Source organism: Pteropus alecto, unplaced genomic scaffold, assembly GCF_000325575.1.
Source record: "Pteropus alecto unplaced genomic scaffold, ASM32557v1 scaffold269, whole genome shotgun sequence".
In the NCBI taxonomy this organism is placed as follows: Eukaryota; Metazoa; Chordata; class Mammalia; order Chiroptera; family Pteropodidae; genus Pteropus; species Pteropus alecto.
This window is the reverse complement of record NW_006443566.1, coordinates 2,294,625-2,318,185: the sequence shown is the minus strand read 5'-3', so window position 1 is coordinate 2,318,185 and position 23,561 is coordinate 2,294,625. Positions and strand designations below refer to the sequence as shown.

General features: G+C 41.7%; 1 protein-coding gene across 1 annotated transcript in view; it reads right to left on the bottom strand.

The window, feature by feature from the left end:
- SVIL (supervillin) overlaps positions 1-23,561 on the bottom strand; it is a 202,954-nt gene that overhangs the window by 22,948 nt on the left and 156,445 nt on the right. The window contains exons 19-26 of the mRNA XM_025041258.1: positions 21,228-21,357; positions 11,168-11,315; positions 7,393-7,482; positions 7,215-7,301; positions 5,735-5,912; positions 2,612-2,784; positions 787-946; positions 95-173 (exon numbers count right to left, since the gene is read on the bottom strand). Coding sequence (XP_024897026.1) covers positions 95-173; positions 787-946; positions 2,612-2,784; positions 5,735-5,912; positions 7,215-7,301; positions 7,393-7,482; positions 11,168-11,315; positions 21,228-21,357 — 1,045 coding nt within the window. The remainder of the gene's footprint in view (positions 1-94; positions 174-786; positions 947-2,611; positions 2,785-5,734; positions 5,913-7,214; positions 7,302-7,392; positions 7,483-11,167; positions 11,316-21,227; positions 21,358-23,561) is intronic.

The following is a 23,561-nucleotide window of genomic DNA, read 5'->3' as shown; positions in this document are numbered from 1 at the left end:
TGAGTTTCCACTCTAACCCACAGGAGAGGGGAATCAGCCTAGAGGCCAGCCTTGTGTTGCCATCAACACCCCCTAAATGACTGTTGATTTAAACCTTTCCACAATCACACCGATAGTCTAGTGTCTGGATTAGAACCAGGAATAGAGGTTGGTTATTCATGCTGGTCACCAGTCTTTTAAGTACACTCAGGACAGTGATTATGCAGAAACACACTGGAAACCCTCGCAGATGGAGAGGCTACTTCCTCCATCCTTCTCCTGGAGAAGGCAGCGAAGTCTATCCTCCCAGCCCAGAGCTACGTCTCCATTGTCGTGGACAGAAAGGGTGTTGGCGTGGAATCTGGCCCACTTCATTTGCCTCTGCTTACTTTGTGTTTCTTCTCCAAGAATGTGCCTCTCTCTGTTTACCTCAGCGAGGACAACTGCGTGGAGAGAAGCACTGTGATGACTGAGGGGGCATCTGGTAACTGCATGACAATATATGGCAGGGCCCATGGGGAGGCAGCCGCCTCTGGAATGGAGAGACCTGGGTTCAAATCAGCTCTGCCTCTCAACAGCTGCTGTGACCGCAGGCCTGTACTAACCCCTCTAGGCCTCAGTGGGTACAATACCTCAGGGATTTTGTGAAGCTTGCGTGTGAGGAGGTAGCTCAGTGCCTGGCCCCTAGCAGGTTCTCGCGAAGCGTGTGTTCACTTCTTCCAACAGACGATGACAAGCAATCACGACCCCTGATGTCTCCAGACTGAAACCCCTGGTCCACGTGTGGCTCCTCTCTGCTGCTCTCACATACCTTTAATCTGCAGCAACATCAGCTTCTTGTAGGGCACCGCGCTGTTGTTAGAATTCTGTTCTGTCAGGTTGACGCTCCGCAGACTGACGTTGCTGAAGTTTTCCTTACTGGCTAAACCTGCCAGAGTGACCTCTGAGAAGTTGGAGTTGGAGGACACTGGGGGGCGTTGAAGAAGGAAACACAACGCAGGGGGAAGCAACACGTTCAGGTGAAATGACGACACAATCAGAAATTATTCGTGACTATTTTTTTCTTCTAAAGTTAATCCTGTGGGGTGGGGGTGGGGGGGTGAGAACTCAAGTTTGATTAACTATACAGTTTAATGCTTAACCACTATATTAAGAATTGAACACTGTACTGAAACTATAAACCGACTGTTGACAAGTGTCACGCCTCGCCATGTAGAGACAAAAATTGTGTGACGATGTGGTACAGCTACTTTAGTATAAAACAGAAGCTGGACTCATTTATTGCAATTTCAGTGAAAGCTGTTATCGTTCCTTACAATGTTTAGATGTTGAAAATGCATTCCCAAAGAACGCTGTTAGATATCTTTCATCAAAAGTCTTTATTTTCTACCCAAAGTAGAAAAGTGGGCATTCTATAAGAGATGGTTGAGTTCTAATCTTTTTCTGGAGGCAAAATGATTAAATAGCTGATCTCCTGAGGTCCTTTGCTCTCAGACTTAATAGTATACGAATAAGATGTTGAGTTTTCAGTGTGGACCAACAAGTGTATATGTGCCAGTCACCACAAAGCCATCCTCTGCGCCCCCTAAAAACAGAGGTAAAGTACCTAAAACTTGTGCCAATAAACCTTTATTTCTCCAGCACATTGTTACAAAAAAAAAAAAGTATATGCTAGAGAGAAATTCAATAAATCATTTTGCTGGGATTAAGTTCTCATATTGAAGAGATATAACACACCTTGACAATTCATATGGCATAGTGATTTGGAAATATACTTTCTTAGTAAACCAGTTACAATGAAAAGACTCAACTACTTTATTTAAATACTAATTTTTAAGGAAAAATTTGGCAAATAGGTTTATGAGTGCTACAGTAAAATAAAAATTATAGGAAGAATATTCAGAACAGCAAGATTATATATGCCATTATCTCCTCCAGGGAAACTGTTTCAGAACTACGAAACCCCACATTACTGGGCAGATAAAAGCAGAGCAACTTAGTCTAAAGTGAGACAGAGCGGGGAGCCTAGCTCCCCACTCTCCCTCCACTGCCCCCACCCCAAGTCCCCCCATTCCACCCAACCCGCATCCCAACTTCTAGGAGCCTGAGGGTCCCACCAAAGACATTTGCAAAGCATTGGTTTATGCATTATAAACCAATTAATAATACAAAAAAACTAGGATTAGGCAAAGTAGTGATTTGGGACATTTTTCCATGAGAGATCAAATGATTTTCTCTTGAATAAGATTAAGTGGAGAATTATTGTGTTTGGGCCCGACAGAGCTGAAAATGGGTTGAATTACAAAGCCCAGAAACATCCCGCTCCAAACTCTTAAAAGAAAACTGAAGAAAAACAATAATTTGAATTCACCAAGTGAATTCAACACTGTAAGAATTTCTGTGAACCGCCTTTAAATCCCAGGCAGATTTTCTGCAGGTGCACGTGTGTGTGTGTGTGTGTGTGTGCACGCGCGCGCTTGTGTGCGCACGCGCAAACTTACTCATTTTTATTTAATGGGTGTCTTATGAGTACTATTACCAGCCTTTGTAAGCCAGAAAAAAAGAGACGATTAAAGTAACCAAATCGCCAGTTCCCAGGCACAGAAGCAGTGTGGTGCTTCCAAAAACTCACTCTTTTCCACTTTCATTCGCTTGGACTCCATGAAGGCAACGTTCAGTCTCTGCTCAGTGTATTCCTGAAGGAGATCTTCTCTCGCCGCCAGCATTTTCAGGGGGTTTTTGGAAGCTTGAACCCGGCGCTTGGGCCTAACCGCACGCTTGTGCTCAGCCACCGAAGACGTCAACCTGAGGAGCGAAGCAGAGCGGCAGCCCCCGTCTGTGATATCGCCCACTCCTGGTTGATTTGCGAGTCTCTGACCTGAAGTAATGGGCTCCACAGTTTTATTTCCCAATTTTGTTATACATCTTATGACTCCTTTTTGGAAGCTTGAACCCGGCGCTTGGGCCTAACCGCACGCTTGTGCTCAGCCACCGAAGACGTCAACCTGAGGAGCGAAGCAGAGCGGCAGCCCCCGTCTGTGATATCGCCCACTCCTGGTTGATTTGCGAGTCTCTGACCTGAAGTAATGGGCTCCACAGTTTTATTTCCCAATATTGTTATACATCTTATACATCCTCTGGCCCACCACTCCCCTGTCATGGAGTCACAGATTCTTGGGGATGGAAGGGAGGAGATTTAAGGACAGAGTCATTTAGTTCAGGAGCCCAGCCAATCACGGAAGTCTTTGGCTCACTCAGCCTTATGATCTCTGCCTGAGGAGCACTTGTGCCTGACAGGCAGCTCATCCCACCACTAGGCAGCTTTGAAGGGTAGAAAGTTCTTCCTTAACCTCAGCACACCCATGCCCCAGTCCTAAGTCTCCCCGTCAGAAAAATACACACATCTACGTCTTCTGTCAATCGCAAGCCCTTCAGGAATTTCTAGATGCCATTGCTTCTCCATTTAATCTCTTTTCTAGACTAAACTTCCTCTTTACATGACAATTTTTCAGTTCCCTCACCAACTCCCCCCATTAACTAGCTTCCTCTCAACCCATTGCCCCCTTCTGAAAAATAACCACTATTTGGAGAATATATGCAAATAAAATAGGCCCACAAAACCAACTATGACTGTCTTACACTCACACAATTCACTGGGCAGGAGACCAGACGTGGGGAGGTGGGGGAGCCCAGTCACACGATTCCAGTTACCACCCCAACCTCCAACTTCACTGGTTTCTGTGCCTGCAAATCTTCTTTATATATAATATTGTCCCGTGTATGTGTGTGTGTAAACATATGTATATATTTAAATTATATATAATGATTTAAACAGTGGCATTTGGGTTAGGAGAAGATTGAGAAATGGCTGAATAACTATATATGCAAATACCCCAAATATTATTTAAATATGGGAAATGGCAAATTGTTTATTTTTTAAGGTAGTGGATTGGAAAAAAAACTAAACACATTGAAAGATGCAAAAAAGGTATCAGGAGTGGCTTAAGGAACAATTTATGATAACTATACAGACTTCTGGCTCACTCAGCCCTAAGAGACTATGTCACTCATAGGGAAATAGATAAATATGATCGATAGCTGTGGGTTTAGCCTGCCCTGCATACTATTCTCCCTGCTTCTGGTACGAGCAGCTTGCCTCTCGTTTGTGAGACCAACCTCAATCCATTCCCCACCCCTCACTCGGGCTCAGGGCTGGATCCAGAGACCAGCCCTGACCAATCAGCATCTTCCACCCCTTAGCCACAATGATTGCTTTAGGAATGGACCCAGGCCCCAAAAAATCAAGCCTGGGACATCTGCTAGACTCCCAGGGAAGAGAACCTGCCTGTGCTGGAGTGGCCAAGTAGGTAGCTAAAAGTCCAGAGCTAGGGGTGGCCATTCCCCAAGATGGCGACAGCCTGAGAGTGAAGTCAGCCCAAAGGAGAACAGGCAACAGAGAGACCACCTTCTTATGAGCCTCCAGACCCTGAGTTCATGCCTACACTCATCAGTGAGTGAGCCTGCAAATCCCCCTCGCCTTTCTTTGGCTAATGTCATTTTGACTTGGATTTCTTTCTGCCACTGAAGGAATCTTAATACCATAATCATTTTTCTTGGGTGGATTAGTCATATTCCTATGTGAAGAGAGATCCTGGGATATCACTGAGAAAATCCTCAGATCTACAGATTTTACAAGTTATTCTAAGTTATGTAACATGTTTTATTCATTTTCTGGTTAGTTGTATTAACCTGAGCCCATGTGACCCAAATATTTTTGAAAGCCATGAGTAAGGATTCAATATGTCAAATACATCAAATGAAAGAAAGGCATAGAAATCTCTGCTAAATGATGTTGGTCTGAAAATCTGCAAAACAATGTTGGAGTTATGTGAAAAACCCAGTGGCAGTTTTAGGAACAGGGCAAACATGTGTGGCACATGCAGAGCTGCAGCCCTCGTCTGTGATATCACCCACTCCTGGTTTATTTGTGGGTCTCTGACAGAAGCAATGGTCTTCACAGTTTTATTTCCCAATGCTGTGTGTGCAAGACTTTCTGCTTGAATGTGCGTCTGTTTTGGGTTTGCGTGCTTCATCTACCCCGCAGCACTATTCGTCTGGCTCAGAATATACAGTAGTCCTCCTAATCCATGGTTTCACTTTCTATGGTTTCAGTTACCCACAGTCAACCACGGCCCAGAACTATTAAATGGAAGTTTCCAGAAATAAACGATTTATAAGTTTTAAATGTGCGCCATTCTGAGTAGCGTGATGAAATTTCCTGCTGTCCCGTTCTGTCCTGCCAGGACCTGAATCATCCCTTTGTCCAGTGTCTCCGCGCTGTATATGCTCCCTGCCCGTTAGTCAGTAGCCATTTTGGTTATCAGAGCGACTGCGATTGGATCACAGTGCTCGTGTTCAAGTCACCCTATTTTACTTAATGGCCCCAAAGTGCAGAGCAGCTGTTTGGATATGCCAGAGAGAAGCCGTAAAGCACTTCCTTTAAATGAAAAGGTCTGTATGTATAGGAAAAAACACAGAATGCACAGGGTTCAGTACTATGCATGGTTTCAGGCATCCACTGGGGGGTCTTAGAACTTATACTCTGTGGATAAAGGGGACTACTGTGATAATTTGGTTATAATAAAGTTCTATCACAGGAGAGAACAGTGAAGAAGATTCTAATGAAAGTACTGGGTGATGTCTGATGAAGGAATATGTTCTCACTGTGTACAAGATAGAAATTGCAATAACTCACTTGGGAGCATAAGGATCAAAGATAACATCGAAGTCTTCATCCAGCTCCACAGGGCTCCTCGGCACAGTATAGTCCATACTGCGGTAAAATTTGGCAAAGGTTTCGTCATCGTCCAGCTTCATCACCTCCTTAACTGATTTGCCAGTGACGGTGAGTACAGTTTCTTGCATCCCACCAACTACCAACAAACAAACAAAGAAAGGCCATAAGTTTGTGTAAAAATATTACTCCAATTGTACCTCACAGTATCTTAAAAATTATTTTCCCCCTAAGTTCTAGGAGTGGCAAAAACATATTCGTGACATCCAGGGTCCTGTGATGCTTCCTAGGCCTTCCTTGACTTTTCATGAAAATACTTCTTGTCTGAATATAGCTTGTGCCATGACATGGGAGGAGGGAGGGAGGATGGCCTTGCTGCATGCAAACCCAGTAAGCATTTCTGAACTTGTTCCTTTTGCTACAGGAGGCAGAACCAGCTTCAGCCTCATTCTAGATCAGGGGTTGGCAAGTTCTTTTTCTGCAAAGGGCCACATAGTAAATATTTCAGGCTTTGCAATGGAGGCTATATGGCCTGTGTTATAACTACTCAACTCTGTTGTAGTGTAAAAGCGAATATTGATAATATTTAAAATAGGCATAACCATGTTCCAATAAAACTTTATTTACAATAGTAGGTAGAGAACTGGATTAGACCCCTGGCTAGATCACTGTTACATATATATGTAACAAACTTTGAATTGTGTGCATCCTTGCCTTGCTAGGTTAGTTATTCTATTATACTTTTATGTTTCTGGTTTTAAAAGGCTGTATTATTTCTAGCCTATTAGGGATCACTGTCAAAGGAGACTCCCAAAGCTTAGTATTTTGATGAGTTTCAAGTACTGGACATTTTTATTAAGAGATGAGGCTATTTATTGCTGCATATTATTATTTTATTTTATATTGAAATATTTATTTTAAAAATTATTTACCAGAATTTTCTTTTAGAAATCATTTGTGATTATAACATAAATATATCAGCTGCTACTTTATTGGAAATCGACACATATAATTTAAAGTTCATCAGGCCCAAGAGCACGCTGATTTTGTAGAAGTCTAATAGTCTGCTTTCAGTGTTAAAAGCAAATTGAAGTCATGATCCTGATTGGATTACATCCCAAGGATTTAGACTTAGAAACAACTGTTATTGGGGGTCCCCAGTTTAGTACATTATCAAGTGAATCAAAGCTTGGCAATACAATCAGACTTGACCAACAACTTCATTTTTAAAAAGATAACAAAGATAACGCTTACAGTATGAATCAGGGCAGTTATATAGAAAGGGCACAGTTTAGCTGAGAAAAGCCATCACAGTTGGGGTTTAGAGATTTTGAGAGAGGAGCAGGTTCTTTTTAGGTTTCCTTAGCTATTCACTGAAATACAAATCACACTGTGCTGTAAGCATATAAACCAAAGTATCCCTCTGGCTTCCAGCATGTACCTTTGTTATTCAGCCTTCTTAGAAAGGTTTCCAGCCTATCCAACTTCAGGTCCGATTCTAACTGCATGTCTGGTCTGGCTTCGATATCTAGGCAAGAAGAAAGCATCAGTGAGTGAGCGCCACTAAGAACTCTTCCGGTCATAGAGCCACTGGCATGTCAGGCACCTTGGTGACTTACCTTCCAGGGGTTTAGAAACTGGTGTTGTTCCTCTTGTTTTATTGCAAATAGGGGATGCTACTGGAGTTATGGCAGTGGGTGACGCCAAACCTGCGGAATAAACCAGAGAGCTACTTGGTATCTCAGGATCATTTCTGGAAATCCCCAGACACTGCTGGATCTCTTTTAGCCCCAGTGTGGATTTTACAATTTTACAGAATTTATACACACGCATGCATGCACACACACATACATTTGGCGGGTACTATGACTATGTAGGGTAACTGCAAATGTAGATAGAATTTGATAGTTTCCAAGGACTGCGCTAGCTGATAAGCTGCCATTCCAAAATGAACAATGAGGACATTTGAGAAAAGATGTCCGTAACATGTAAAAAGAAAAAGAAAGCACAACAGGTAACAGGATGTACTTGAACGAACGCAGTTGTGAGTTCTGAAGGCCCTTGGGGGTGGTGGACTTAGTTGAAGAGAAAGCCTATTTGCACTGTTTCCCACAGAGGAAGTGGAGAAGGGGCTGTGTCACACTGGCTGGCAAGTGGCCCCCAGAACTGGAGTTTCCCTCCAGGCTGAGGTGAGTAGAGACAGTCTTGCCGTTGGGTGCATCACTCAGAGGAGAGCAATCACTCAAGGAGTGCTAGCCTTTTAGAAGAAAGACACAGAAGAATATATGTTTAAATCGATTTTTGATTGTAGGAAGGGCGTATCCATTTCAGGTGTGGCTGGGAACCAGCAATTTGCTTTCACATTTGTTTATCAAGAAGCAGGGTGGGGAAATTTTAAAGAGAGAAATAGTAAGGGACATACGAAAGGGAAGGAAAGGAATTATAGCATAAAGAAGGTAACTGGATGGAAGAAGAAACCTTAATAAAAATAAAGATGAGTATTTTTGTCCTAACCTAAGTAGGTGGGATTAGAATGAGAAGTAATTAGTGCATTTACAAAGAACTAAACGAGATATTAATGTTCTTTGTATCCATTTGTAATGAATGTGAAATCCTCAGGTGACACTGTCACTTTAAGCACCCATCAAAGAACATCTGTAGAAGATGTAAACCACTATCTCTTATAAGCCCTTCTTTCTGTGAAGTGGAGGATGTATTATTATAGCATAAAAATTTTAAGGAAAAATACTAAAATATAGTTTAAAACTTAAGTTTTAGGTGATGTTCTAGAAGTACTTCTCAATATGTACATATATTTGGTGATGAAGTCAATAAAATTTTCAAAATTTATTTCAGTTACCAGGCCTGCAAAGGGTTTATATCAGTGAGAAAGTAAACTTTCTGGGAAGAAAATAAAGATAGGTAAAATTTGGTATCACAGCCTGGGGCAGTAGACTGTTTCCTACTATAAGGATGCATAAGAGACATGGAAACGTTTATTAGCACAGAAGTCATTAACTCTGAAGCTTATAAACAGGCCCGACTCGAAAGGCAACCAGGAAACTTGGTCCTCCGTACTGTCAGGGCACCCCCTGCTGCCCATCAGGCAGCAGCATGCAGGAGATCTCCTGGGGGTGGGCCTTCTCTTTCCCAACTTGAGATAAGGAAGAGGGCATGTAGATTTAATTTACACGATGTTAAAACAAAACAAAGTTCTCCCCACACCTGTTTTCAATGAATCCTACATGCAATAACTAGTCACCCACTCCTTTTGGGAATATCTTCTCATCCCTCCTATTTGAAGGCATACTTTTAGTATTTTTCTTCCAGGGGAAGTACTAGAATACCACAGAAACCTTGTGGAGTACTAATTGTTACAGAGACTCTGGGAATGCCAAAATGGGAGAAAATTTTAATGAGGCTAAGAGAGAGTAGAGTTTTCTGGGGTGAGAGAATGAAAACCAGGGTACAAAATGCCTCTTGGCAATTCCCCAGTACAACTTGCAGCTGCGAAATGTGCCATTATAACTAGTGAGATGGGATGTCTTTGTGGCTGTAGTGTAGGGGGCTGTTTTAATCTGTGGTGACTGTAAACTGGATGCCAAATTACGGCAAATCAAAAAGATCTCATCACGCAAGTGAAAAAGACGCCCCTGTACATGGTAACAAATATCAGAAAATTAGGGTGCAGTTTTTTCACTAGATGAAAAGTATAAGAAAATTATTTTCTGAGCAAGTCATATATCATCTGTTAAATAAAGATTCCTGATTTATTCGGGAAAATGTAAAAGCAAACTCATCCATTAAGGCAGCGGTTCCCAACCTTTTTGGCACCAGGGACGGGTGCTCCTATGAGAATCTAATGCCTGACGGTCTGAGGTGCAGCTGAGGCTGTGATGCTAGCACTGGGGAGCGGCTGCAAATACAGATGAAGCTTTGCTCGCTGGCCCATCACTCAGGTCCTGCTGTGCAGCCTAGTTCCTAAAAGGCCATGGACTGGTACTGGTCCGCTGCCTGGTAGTTGGGGACCCCTGCACTAAGAGACAGGAAATTCTTGAATCTTGCTCTCCAAACCTGCATAATAGCTAATCTTCTTCCTCTGACACTGCTGTGGATGAGGGCAGTGGGATTTGGTAAGTAAGGGACTGCTTACAATTCAACTGTGATTTCAAGATGGAAGAGGAAAAAAGAAACCAAAATGAAAAGTTATCAGGATAAAAGTCCAGGCTAGAGGTTGGAAGATCTGAGCTCTGGTCCAAGTTCTCGGCTTGAGTCCTTCTTAATTGAGGTGGGCTTTAAGGGCCTGCCACTGTTAACACAGAGATCGGGCTCATATTGAAGTAGGTTAACATGACTGGATAGTTCTGTGATTTGGTGAAGAACATACTCAAATGCTACCTCATTCTGAGAGTAAATGGTCTGCTGTTATCTTCTGACAATTCCAAGATGAATTAAGAATTTGTTACAGAGGATTCTTCCTCCAAGATTTGAGTTCATCTCAATTCAGGGGGTTCCCCAATATTTATGACAAGGCTACAATAAGATAAGCACTATGTATGAGTGAGGATCCTGAAAGGTTTTGAGAAAAGGGACAGATAAACCTAGAAAGCTGATAAGTTAACTCTGAGTGTGAAACCGTTTACCACTAAGTTAGGAAATTTGCTTTTAAATTAATAGCTTAGAAAACGAAGGTGTGTGCACATAGGTGACAAAGGGACTGCGCATTTTAATCATTTCCTACAGGATCTGGAGGCTCAAAGCTCTCTGGAGACTTTACTAACCATGTGATTCCTCAGTTTCATAAATCTTTGGATATAGACTTCAAATCAGTTCCAACAGCTCAGCTTCAGGAAAATGACCATCTGCAGGAAAATCCAACTTCCTTATAACTGGATAGATCTTATAGACATCTATTAAAAAATAGCTGGAAATTAGGCTTTGTAAGCCAGAAACTCTGGTTTGATGGAAAGGGGCCTAGGAATTACCCCACAAAGGAGAAGAGATAAACTTTTTCTTCATTGAGAAAGGCTAATTTGGGTTAACTGATTGCTAGATGGCAAGAAAATGGAAGTAATTTTAAAGCAATTATAAAAAGGACTAAGATTTGTTAGCAGATTTGCAATTGCTTTTGAAACCTGTGCTCAATTTCCAAATGGCTAAGTTTTGAAATGTGACTAATTGAATTAAGCTTCTTACATTGAAGACGACACCACATATATAAACAGGTGTTTGGTAGGAATATCTCACAAAACCTACCCCCAAACCATTTATACAAGTTCAGTGAAATTAAAAACCAAAAAAGATAGTTTTAACCGCGCTGTCACAGGCCGCCCTCCATGGGTGATGGAGCATGCGCACCCACGCGCGCGCACATGCGCACCCACACACTCTGACCTTTCTTCACCATTCTCCCGGCCACCGTAAACTGGGTGGAGTCGTTAGCTGCTCCTTTGCCTTTAGTCTTCCAGGCTTCCTCTCTCACAGTGATGAGGTGCTTCCTCTCTTCGATAGTCATCTGGTTCTCTCGACTCTCTGTGACCCGCTGTTTTAATCATGTACGAAGGAGAAAATAGGAGAGGAAAATGACAGAGATGTGAATTTAACTTGTCGTATTCCATAGGATGAAAGAAGGCAAAAAAAGGAGCACTACACTGTCCAAAACTGGCCATAACTGTTCTATCTGAAATAGGTTTCCTTATTTCCTTATTTCTAGCTGGGGTTAGAGATCGCCATCAATAGATAATATTGAAACTTTAAAACTTAGTAGAGTTTTTATTTTTCATTTATTTATTTGGAACACTGGAATAGCAGAATGATACTTTGTAAAAATAAACAAAAATAGGGAGACTGCCTTCATGCCATGAACTTTACAGGGTTTTAAAGTTGCTCTGTTTGACCTATCTGGTGAAACTCAATTGATGAGGAAATGGCACACATGCACGCGCACACGCACACATACGCACACACGCACACGCACGCACGCACACACGAAGGGGAAAGGGGAAGTCAGCAGTTGGGGAGGGAGCAAATGTCAATCATTGGTGGGTCTGGTAAAGGATATACAATAATGGTCTTTCTATTATGGCACACTTTTCTATAAGTTTAAAAATTTTATCAAAGTTATCAAAAAATTTCAAAAATCTTTTCCTTAACTTTTCCACTCACGATTGGCGAAATGACCCTAATCCCAAGTAACTTTCTGAATCACACACCCTTATGAAATAAACTATGAGGTTGATTTGCCAGGAAGACTTCATCAAAATTCATAAAAGAAAGTACGTTTTCTTTGAAAGTAAAGTTTCAAGAGTGAATTTTAATCAAATCAATATGGCACTTAGCTTGAAATATATTGAGAAAACATATAAAGTGCCAAGAAAATTTGCTTCTCCAAGGATCCAGACATCGCTGGTTCCGAGTGAAATCAGTAATGCATCTGCAAAGTCCTGGGTGTGGCAGTGGGATGTGGTTAATGACTCAGAAAAGTGGTATCCTCAAATCATCAATTCCATTTCCCAAAGCTCTAAGATTCCCCTAGAGCTCCTAGGAGAACGTGACAGATAGGCGTCCTGCAATGACACAGCTGTTTTAGGATTTAAAGCTTCCAGCGATCTGCCAGATCTATGTTAATAAGGTTTTTTTAATCCTCTCTAAATGATAACATTACATATAAAAATTTTTTCTTCTCTAGAAGTCTCAGCTTAACTTTGCTACTTAATGGAGTTGGTTTAGGACCCACTAATTCCTACTATCTCGCTTTACATGGCTCTATAATGGGGTAAGAGATATATAGCTTGTTTATTCACTGGAGAATCTAATAAAAACTTATCCCAAGTTGCTATTAAATTATAGAACTCAAAATGCGAAAACAAGTAAGATGGATGTCTTTGTCCATTTACTTTTCTTATTTTAGCTTAAAACTTCATTATGGTCCTGTTCTTCCCTTCTAAGTTTTATCTCTTCCTTTAGAGAAGGACATGATGCATACTGTGATAAGCATTGTGCCACTTACCAGGTTTATCCAGGTTTAGCTGTTTTTAGTATTGACTAGAATGGTAAGAGAGAGTTGTCAGAATAGAAGCAGAAGCCCTACTCCATCTGTCCTTCACTCTTTCAAATATGGATTCCATGAACGAAGTGTGGAGAGATGGGGGGAAGGGGGGGCACGTGTGTGTGTGTGTGTGTGTGTGTGTGTGTGTGTGTGTGTGTAGAAAGCAGTGAAAAACTGGGAAGAGAGGAAAGTCTTAAGGATGGCCAGACACTTGGCAGAACACAGCTTGAATCCACAAAGGGTAGCTCTGCAAGAATGTTTTCAGGCTGCCACACTGTTGCTGATAGGTTTGCCTCTATACACCTATGGTTGACCCTTGGACAGGAGATTGAACTACATGGGTCCACTTATATGTGCATTTTTTCAACAAATACTGTAAATGTATTTTCTCTTCCTTATGATTTTCTTCATAATATTTTCTTTTATCTAGTCTATTGTAAGAATATATTTAACATTCAAAATATGTGTTAAATGAGCATTAATTTTATCCATAAAGCTTCTGGTCAATCATAGGCTATTAGCAGTTAAGTTTTGGGGAAATGAAAAGTTGTATGCAGATTTTCAACTGCACGGGGTGTGGGGAGGGTCAGTGTCCCTAACCACCGCATTTCATTGTTCATGGGTCAACTGTACTGAGAAATCATAGTGCAAATCTCACTAAACATTTCTGATGCAGGGAAGTGATACATTGAAGAGCAGAACTAACTTGTATTACTAGGATTAGTGTAAATTTAAGGGTAAAAATCTCCCACAACTGGAAAGCTTTAAAAAAGATCTTTGTAGAAAATATTGTGATCTGGCTTTACAATTTTCATCTTATTCACATCCAGTTAAACTAAATTATAGAGAGAAATGATAAAAACATATGTTAGGTAATAGAAACAAGATAAAGTGACAAATCAAGTACTTCTCAGTTTTCAAAAATGCTATCACCATTTAGAATTCTGTGCACTGTTAATGAAATTTAGCTTTGCCCCCACGTAAGTGATTTCCATCACCAGTGCACGTAGCCTCAAGTGGCCTGAACAGAACGTGAGCAAGATCTCAACTACACACAGACCTCAAAGTAACCATAATTTGGTCTTGTTGTCATCTACTAGCTCCTAAAATGAAAGGACAGGAATTAAGGGAAATCTTATTCTGGTACAGCCCTGAGGCACATGAGGGAGAAGAAACTGTACGATGAAACTTAGAAAAGAGACACACAGTCCATTTAGATAGAGCCTGTGTGCTGTTTAAATGCTCTATTTTCTTCTCTGGGCCTCTGCGTTATTAAACATCGACAGCAAGACTGCTGGAAGAAAGGAGTCGCCTGATTGCTGGGAACACTGACACGCTAGTGCCACATAACTGGCATTGAAAATATTTACCTGGGAAGAAGTAAAAATATAGATGTTTTAAGACATTTTAACTTTGAAGTAATAAAATATAGATCGCTTCTGGTAAACATTTTTTAAAACTTAAAAATATGTGGAGAGATAGTCCATGTTCATGGATAGGAAGATGCAATATTGTTAAGATGCCAGTTCTTTCTAATTTGATCCATAGATTTGGTGCAATTTCAATCAATTTCCCAGAAAGTTATTTTGTGGATATTGATGAACTGATTCTAAAGTTTATATGGAAAAGCAAAAGATCCAAAATAGCCAACACAATACGGAGGAAGAACAAGTCAGGGGACTGGCGCTACATGACTTTGAGACTTACTATAAAGCTATAAGTAGTCAAGACAGGTGGGTATTAGTGAAGAAACAGACAAAAAGATCAATAGAACAGACTAGAGGGCCCAGAAACAGACCCAGGCAAACACACTCAACTAATCTTTGACAGAGGAATAAAGGCAACACAGTGGAGAAAAGATAGTCTTTTCAGCAAAGGGAAAATCTGGTCATACACCCTGAAAAAAATAATCTAGATATAGACCTTACACCCTTCAAAAATTAACTCAGAATGTATCATAGACCTAAGTGTGAAATGCAAAACTATAAAATTTGTAGAGAAAACATAGAAGAAAGTCTAGATGGCCTTGGGTGGTCAGTGGTGACTTTTTAGATAAAACACTAAAGTCATGATTCATGAAATAAATAATTGATAAGCTGAACTTCCACTCTGTGAAAAACTTTCAAGAGAATGAAAAGACAAGCCACAGACTGGGGGAAAACATTTGCAAAAGATGTATCTGATAAAGGACTGTTACCCAAAATATAAAAAGAACTCTTTCTTACAAAATTAAACACACTCTTACCATATGATCCAGTAATTGTGCTCACTGATGCCCAAATGAGTTGAAAACTTACAGCTATACAAAAACCTGTATATAGATACTTATAACAGCTTTACTAATAATTGCTCAAACTTGGGAGCAATCAAGATACTTTTCAGTAAAGAAATGGATAAACTATGGATCATCTAGACAAGGAATATTATTCAGCACGAAAAAGAAATGAGCTATCAAGTCACGAAAAGAGATAGAGGAAGCTTAAGTGCATGTTACTAAGTGAAAGAGGCCAATCTGAAAAGGCTGCATACTGTATGATTCCAACTGTATGACATTCTGGAAAAGACAAAACTATGGAGACATTGAAAAGATCAGTGGTTGCCAAGCACTGGTGGAGACAGAGGTGAATAGATGGTGCACAGAAGACTTTTAGGGCGTGAAACTATTCTGTATGATACTATAATGTAGGATACAAGTCATTATACATTTGTCCAAATCCACAGAAAGTACAACACCAAGAATAAACCCAAATGTAAACTATGGACGTTGGGGAATAATGATGTGTCAATATAGGTTCACCAATTTTAACAAATGTACCACTCTGGTAGGGGATGTTGGTGGTGGGAAAGGCCACATTTGGGGCGGTGGGTCAGGGGTTATCCGGAAAACCTCTGTACTTCCTGCTCAATTTTGCCATAAACATAAAACTGCTCTAGAAAGTAGAGTCTATTAAAAATAGACATGTATATTATATATGTAGAATCCATATTGAAGGAGTTCAATAATATACCTTCTAAATAAAGTTGATTTATTTAGAAGACACAACTCGTGTTCCCCCTTAGTGATGGAACTGTAAGTTTGCCTAGATTTGAGCCTCTTTTTCGTGTGGACACTGACCAGCTGCGTGGGGCTAGGCCCTCACAGACCAGCATTCCTAACTTCAGAGGAAAGGAACCAGGCAGAGTGAGGGGAAAAGTCCACCTTCAGGAGTAGAAATGGGGGTTCCCACGTGTGAAGATGCAAGATGAAGACAGAGGACCCCGAGACACCTCTTCCTGGCAACGCTCTCGTCAATTTCACTTTTTTCCTGAAATCCTGCACCTCGTACTCAAAGACCTGCTTTGTTACGACTAGTCCTAAAGGGACAGTGCAGCCATGAAATGGTTAGTAGAGGCCACCGCATAAAGTCTCAGTCCTGGTGGGGAGACAGAGGCCCTGACTGGGAAGTGACCCGGCAAGGTTCCATAGAGAAGGAAAATGAGAACCTGGGCTTCATGGCAAAGGGGATGCCACCGCTTTTCATAGCTCTTTTGGCACCAGGGACATTCCAAAGGGAATAAAAAATAATCGTTGTTGTTTCTAGCTTTAAAAATGATCACCTATTATGCACCAACAGAATGCCTCAGACCAGGCCGGGTGTCCCTGCAGGGGTGGGGTTCAGACAGGGTACGGTGAGGATGAGCATGGAAGGTAGGGCTCAGGAAGCCTGTGGTTTCTCATTTCAATAGAGCCACTGCAGTCAGCTCATGTCACACCGGCCTCTCTCTCCCTGTACCTTTCTCCCTGTCCCTTCCACACTCCACACTGCCTCCACCACGTCCTCCTTGCTTATCGAGCTATGCAAGATGGCATCACCACTGAGCTGGAGGCAGGAACTCTGTGGTGTATTTCTTGGGCTCCTGACTCAATTAAGGATATAAAACTTAAAGAGTAAAAGGGAAAACTTTTTTCTTCAACCAGTTTCATGACTGTGAGGTAAATTAATATCACCAGGTCTACTTGAAAATCTGAGCCAAGGATGTGATGTGTGTGACTGACTCTGACTATACGAAGAACTGATTCAACACACACACAAACACACACACGTACACACACGCAGCCTGAAATGCAGCAAAGGAGTTGCTTCCCCAAATGAAACCAGTTTTTTCCTACTGCTCGGAAATTGCAATGAGGCTTAATATGGGTTGGCTTTTCCTCACCTGATTAATAGATACAAAAGACAGGTATTTATGGGCAGCAGGTATAGCAGGAGAATAAGTAGAAGCATATACAGGTTCCTATAGAGCAAAGCAAGAGGATTAGAGGTGAACAGAGAATATCGGAGCGGGGTGGGGAGGGGAGAGACAGAAACAATGATTTCTCTAACAGAATGTTAATTTACTCATTGCAATTTCACTTATCTTTCCAAAAGAGTGCTTCCTCTTTGTTTATTTTTTTAGAACGCTGAACTAAATCCACATAAGCACAGTCAATATACCCAAGTCAGCTTTGTATAGTAATTAAATGAATTAAGGGCAAGATTACTGCGGTTTATAGAAGATACTAAGTCAGAGAAAGGAGGACCATAACTTTTTCATTGACAGTTTTAACATTTAGCATAAAATATCTCCTTTGAAGTTTTTTCATTACATGATTAAAAAGAAATGAAAGGAGCTAGGATGGCTCTCCACTCTGGATGAAGGTGGCGTCTCGCCCCAGGATAAAAATACCAAACAGGGAGAGGGCACAAGGGAACCGTCACCGATGAGAATGACATGTGGTGGGCATAACTGGCTAGAATCTAGAGGACACTTCTGCTAGAGTCAGGCTTACCCAAAGCAGGTTAGAAATGGCACTATCATCTGAAAATCCTCCTTCTTCCTACAGGTTAAAACAAACAGTAACATTGCAGAGTGTCAGAAGGGCAGGGTCGGGTTAGGGTGTCACAATCTCTTTCCAGTACTTGGTGCCTGGGTTCCATTAGAAGCATGCACGTGCTCACAAGTCAAGGGGCACAGAGACCAAGCAAGCTCACACCCCGTCTGCAAGATGGTGATTTTTAACATGAGCCTCTCCTTCCCTCCTCTCCCTGCTCTTTAAATTTGCTTCATTCTCCTCAATGCAGATTTGGAATTAGAACACGCATGCGCAGATTTACCTTCCTCGAATTGTCAAGGACTTGTTTTGGGAATGTTATAGATCTTAGCTTGACTCACTGACCTGATCCTGTTGAAGCACAGTAGATATAAAATCCTAATCTGTGACTCAGAAATAGACACAGGTTGTAAAGGCAAACTCTGTAAAGCATTCTTATTTCCTGGAAAAGTTTGATATCCTGGGTGATTATCTAAACAAAAGGACATGTGATTCTCTGTCTATATCTTAATGTCACATATGCCAAAATGGGATCGGAGTTCAAAAGAATTATTTGGTGAAAATAAATAACTGCAGTTTAGTTGTGACAGAGATTCCTGCCAAGACACTTCTTTAAAACTTCGCTTCGTGTCATTTCTCTCACTCTTTTGATGGAATGAGTTACTTTGCAGTAAACGGTCCACAGATCAGGCTCAAGGACACGCATTCCACACGGTGTGAACTGGGCCAAATCTACAAACCAAATGGCTTCACCGTCTTGAGAACTAATTATATATGCTAAAAAAGCAGAAATGTTTAAGTCAGGTTAGCACTGCCCTGGACTAAGCCAAAACCAGGAGAAAGAAGAGAAAAGAAGGGTGACAGGGGAGAGAGAAGGAACTCAGACTCTCCGTCATAGAAATGACAGCTGGCTAGGTGAAGGGTCAGTGTTCTTAGGCGCTAATTCATCAGTCCTGATACTGGAAGATAAATCTGGAAAGCAAGGAACTGCTGTTAAGTTGCATATTCTCTGAGACATGATTGATCTTTTCATAGGGAAAGGAAAACTCTCAGTTCCCCAAATCTATTCATGGGCCAAAAGAATATTTTCTTACCATATAGGACCCACGATAAAATGCTAGTTAGAGAACCACAAATTTGTTTTGTTTGGGGACAAAGCCTTTGACAGAAATAAAGCAGTTATAGATTTCTAAGGAGATGTTTACATTTTTTTCAATGTGGTAACTTGACAACCTAAAATTATGTATGTGGCTCACATCATATTTTTATTGGACGGCAAGGATTTTCATGGGGTCAATGGAAGCGATTTACAGAGTCCTATCTCTACTTCCTGCCTCCTCTGCATTCCCACGGACTGCAAATCATGAGACTATGCTTACCACACACAAACACTTGAGGAGGACAAACTGTAAAATGTTTGGTAACCACGAATATATGCTGTTTGATGAATGCAAGAAGTAATGACCTGACTGTAAAACCAGCTCCTTTCCACATCGGTGGAAAAGATGGGAGGTTCTGGTGCTCGCTCCCCTGGGCAGCTCTCCATTAGTAAGTCTAGGTCCAGCGCAGGCAGCAAAGTCCCATCTGCATGCACCACGTCATGACTGTCCCTCACTCTCCAGGGCAGCACTCGGACACCCAGCAAGCAGTGGCGATTTCTCAAATACTCCTCAGCTCTTTGGGGACTGTCTTAAAACAGATCGGGTTTAAGGAATCTCACATTTGAGCACAGCGAAGGTGTGACAGAAATATACGGCCAGCCTGGGGAAGAAATCAAGCCAAGGGCTTATCAGAGGCCATGTGAAAACCACTTGACCTCATCAGAACTTGAGATGTCCCAATGTCTGCTACACGAGCCTAAAATAGATAGGCTTATTATAACTTCAAAGAGCCGACTGTCTCAGGCCACAGTGAACTAGGTTACTGAGGAGGAGTGGGAGAGTGAGTTCACTATTGCTGCAGAATCTGCAGCTCCCATTAGTCAAGAGGCCTCCTTTCACACTCAAGCCCCAGTCACACTTAGAGCCCTAGCACTTCCTTTGACTGGAGTTCCCACCCCAGAGGCAACCGCAGTCTCCCTGCATCTCTTGCCTTCCAAACACCTTAGCCAAGTGTTGAGGCAGGTCAAATCTCATCCTCTACTCACAGCCTCTGGTTTCCACAGCCTCAAATGACCCCTGTCTTCAAAGCAGGTAGAACACTTATCTCATTCTACTATTCATGAGGAAAGTATCTAGCTACAAAGCACATTGGTAGCTTTCTTTTAATTTTCACCTGGCCTGATGGAACTGCCAGCTCCCGAGGCTTTTTTTGCATCTTCCAAAATGACCGACGTGAGGTAAACGTTATTTTTGAAGCAATGACTTCAAGATCTTTTTAAATGAAGTCTGTGGGAGTTAGGGACAAATTATCTGAGGGACTAGTTTTCACTTGAGGATTTTATTCTTAAAATCCAAATTTTACACGTATGCGAATCTAAAATTCACAGCTGATTGGATTTGAGAAATTTACTAACGGCTGGGAATTAAGTGTTTTTTAGTCATTATCTCTAATATCATGTATGTCTCAAAAGAAAGAATTCAAATTGCTGTTCCAATTTAACCTATGAAGATACAGAAATACTATATAAAAGTGTCAGAACTCCTGCCTCACAGTTTTATGTACACACTTTCTTTTGACGTTTCTTAATGCACAAAGGTCACATTCATAATTTCTCTTTTTTGCAAATGCTTAAGTTGTTTTAGAACTAGAAAGGGGCCAGGTGATCATTTGGTAGAAAGTTTCTTTTTTTCGTCTCTGTGTGAAGACTTTTGATCCTAGAAGTTGCCTAGTGGATGTACCACAGTGTCCCCCTTGCTTCCAGCCAGTAAGTTTATTTGCAATCAAAGGGCCAAGCAGCAAGAAAGTCACCAGCCACTTTGAAAGTGTGCACTAACTGGTCAAAAGCTGGTCATCATTATATTGGTAATTTAACAACTCATTAAAACTTTTGCCTATGAAATCCTTGCCAGGACTAATAACAATGTGTTATTAAATTTTATTTAAACGCGTAACATTTTTTCCTCTGTATTCTCAGGAAAAGGCACACCTGCTCATTGTGAAATATGCTTAAAGTTAAAAAATAAGGACTCACTGACCACAAAAATTATGTCCTTACTTTGTTTACCTAGGTTTTAAATCTCAGTATAGGACAATTAAGTCCATATTTTATATGCAACTTATAAACTGTTAGTGGTCCATTAAAGTTTTTCATTATAAAGGCTGTATTAACATTGTAAAGTCAGACTTCACTTAAGAAAGTTTTGAAACAAAGTAAACGTACACGCTTCAAAATGTAGGTGGCACAGTTACCAGTTCTACCACATCTCAAGACTTTATCTTTTGATCAGTTTAAGCTGTTGCGAGATAGTTAACGTACGTTACGTGTGTACTCAAACGGCAAGACAGTGCTAGGGCCTCACGGAATGGTGTTAGTGAAGTTATGCATGCTGGACTGATGCACTTGCAAGTGTGACGTTAGTCAGAATGCTTTTTCCTAACGTGGAGAACGTCACCTTCTTCTTGAGCGACTGTTCCGCTTCTTGCACGTGCAGGCTGCTCGTGACAGACGCTTTGCCGTACTCCTGTTTTCTGGTGAGTCGGTTTTTCCAGTCTTCCTCTCCACTCTTCTTCAACAGTGCTAATCTAAGGGGAAAACACACCAACCAAAGAGTTCAGCACCAAACTCTCACTCATAATAGAACCGGAACTTAGATAAGTTGGAAGTCTTTGCCCATTAAATGACCACAGCTGCCTTCTTTTAATCTTTTTGAATTTCATTTTTTTTTCTGAAGAAAGTGTGTGTGGAAAAATAACACAGGGGTCCCTTTGCTAAGATGGCCCCATAGATGTTAAAGTTGATAGAAATGCGAAGCTGAATCTGACTTGTCGGATAAAAGACGCATCATCATTCCACTAAAGGAATAGCGGCGATTTTTCCTTGCCCGTGGTGAGGGCAGAGAGAAAGGAATCGGTCCCCAGAGAAAAAATGTCTGCCAGTGACCCCTTCTGGTCACTTGATATAATAATATTTAACGACTAAAGCCAAATAGGAACTTATTTGCAGAAAATACAGCAGAAGTGGTTTTAAAAACGTAAAGCTGTAAAACATTGACCATCTATTAATCTCATACCTTTCAATTACAGGTAAAAGATCATGTTTAAGACTGTCTCTTCCTATATTCTGAGCTCTGTTCTTTTCCTCCAAATGAACTTGCTTTTTCTTCTTAATACAGAAACTATTCTCTACAAACCCATTTTTTAAATTATTACTTCAACTTTCCTCAGGGGAAAGTTATATACAAAAAAAGAATCTAATTAGCTGAGATTTTTCCTAACCTACTTCAGTTCAACTGCAGCGTGCAGCTTGAATGTTATATTCTGTGAAAGGTTACTTTCGTGAACATGAGGCTGTTTCATCCAACTCCATCACAATGAATGAAGAAGACTGAAGCCTTTAAGGTGGACAACACAAGGTAAAAGGCAAAAAAGTGATGGTCATTAAACTCACGTGAGCTGAGGCTCAAACAATCGAAAGATTAGGGGAAAAATGACCAGAACCGCTTTCCCTGTCCCCACTTGGTGTTCAGCGAGCCGGGAGGGTAAACGGCTTTTCCCACACGTATTCTCTGCCCGCGCAGTCTCACGACGCTGCTGACTCACCGCAGGCGGCCACGCACGGGGAGGGCCGGGGGGCGAAACGTCTGGTCCTACACATGACACAAATTACTGCCTGTGCCGTTCAAACAACTGTCAGCACTTCTAACATCCGCCAAGTCCAAGTGCAGGGCTGTGATGTTGAGAGCCTGGACATCCGCTTAGTCTGATGGGAGAATCTAGCGAGTGGCACTATGTTAGCCTATTAACCCCGAGGCCTGGCTGGGGCCACCGTGACTTGTGCTTGTCAGGCCGCCCGGGGAAATGTCCGCCCTTCTTGCCCCAGCCCACACTTTTCCAGCGGGGAATACTGGCCTGAGACGGCCGTTTCACCGGCACCGAGCCGACAGCCCTGCCTCATTAGAACTAGTTCTGCGGGCTCACAGCAGTCAGGGCTGGGTCACACGGGTCAGGCAAACCGTGTGACCAGTACATTTTTTTCTTCCCCCTTTAAAAACTGTCCCTGCGTTCAGAGAATCACTGGCACCACACAAATGTCAGATAGGGCCAAACAGCACCGATTAGTATTTACATCAGATCTTGGCCTGGGCTAGTTTGCAGGCTGGAGGAGTGAACTAATCATGTCTTTTAAATGCAGGTAAATCAAACATCAGAAAAGGCAGGTCAAAGAGGAATGATACCTCTATCCCTAATACATGATTCTGGGCCCTCTAGTGGCTGAAATCTCCCAGCTAGAAGGTAGGAGCCTCCAGTCTGTTGGGGGAGAGTGGATACAGCCATTCAGCTGGGTGGAGAGCAGATGGGTGGGGGGAGGGGTATGGAGGGACCACAGGGGGATCCCCAGCGGCCACTGTAAGTCAGTATGCTGCAGGCTGCTGGGAGGCATGGGGCGGGTTCTTCAACCTTCTTCAACTCAGTGTTCACATTCCGCCAGTTTTCCAGTGAACGGATGGCTCCTTGGCTTTTTTCAGTAATCATCTCTCACACATAAGGAAGCTCAGATCCAGTTGTTTCAGTAATTGTGCAAACAAGATTTCTAAAAGCCTAGTGTACTTTTAAAGAGACATCAAGTTTTCGTCCCTAAATAACATAAAGATTATTTGATTTGCGATGCTTTTCAAAGGAGTTCCCAAACGGGAACGATTTACACCCCAATCATTTAGACAGTTATGAAACACTGATTTTATTAATCCAGTGAAAAGAAGCAGATTGTATTTAAGTTCCATGCTATT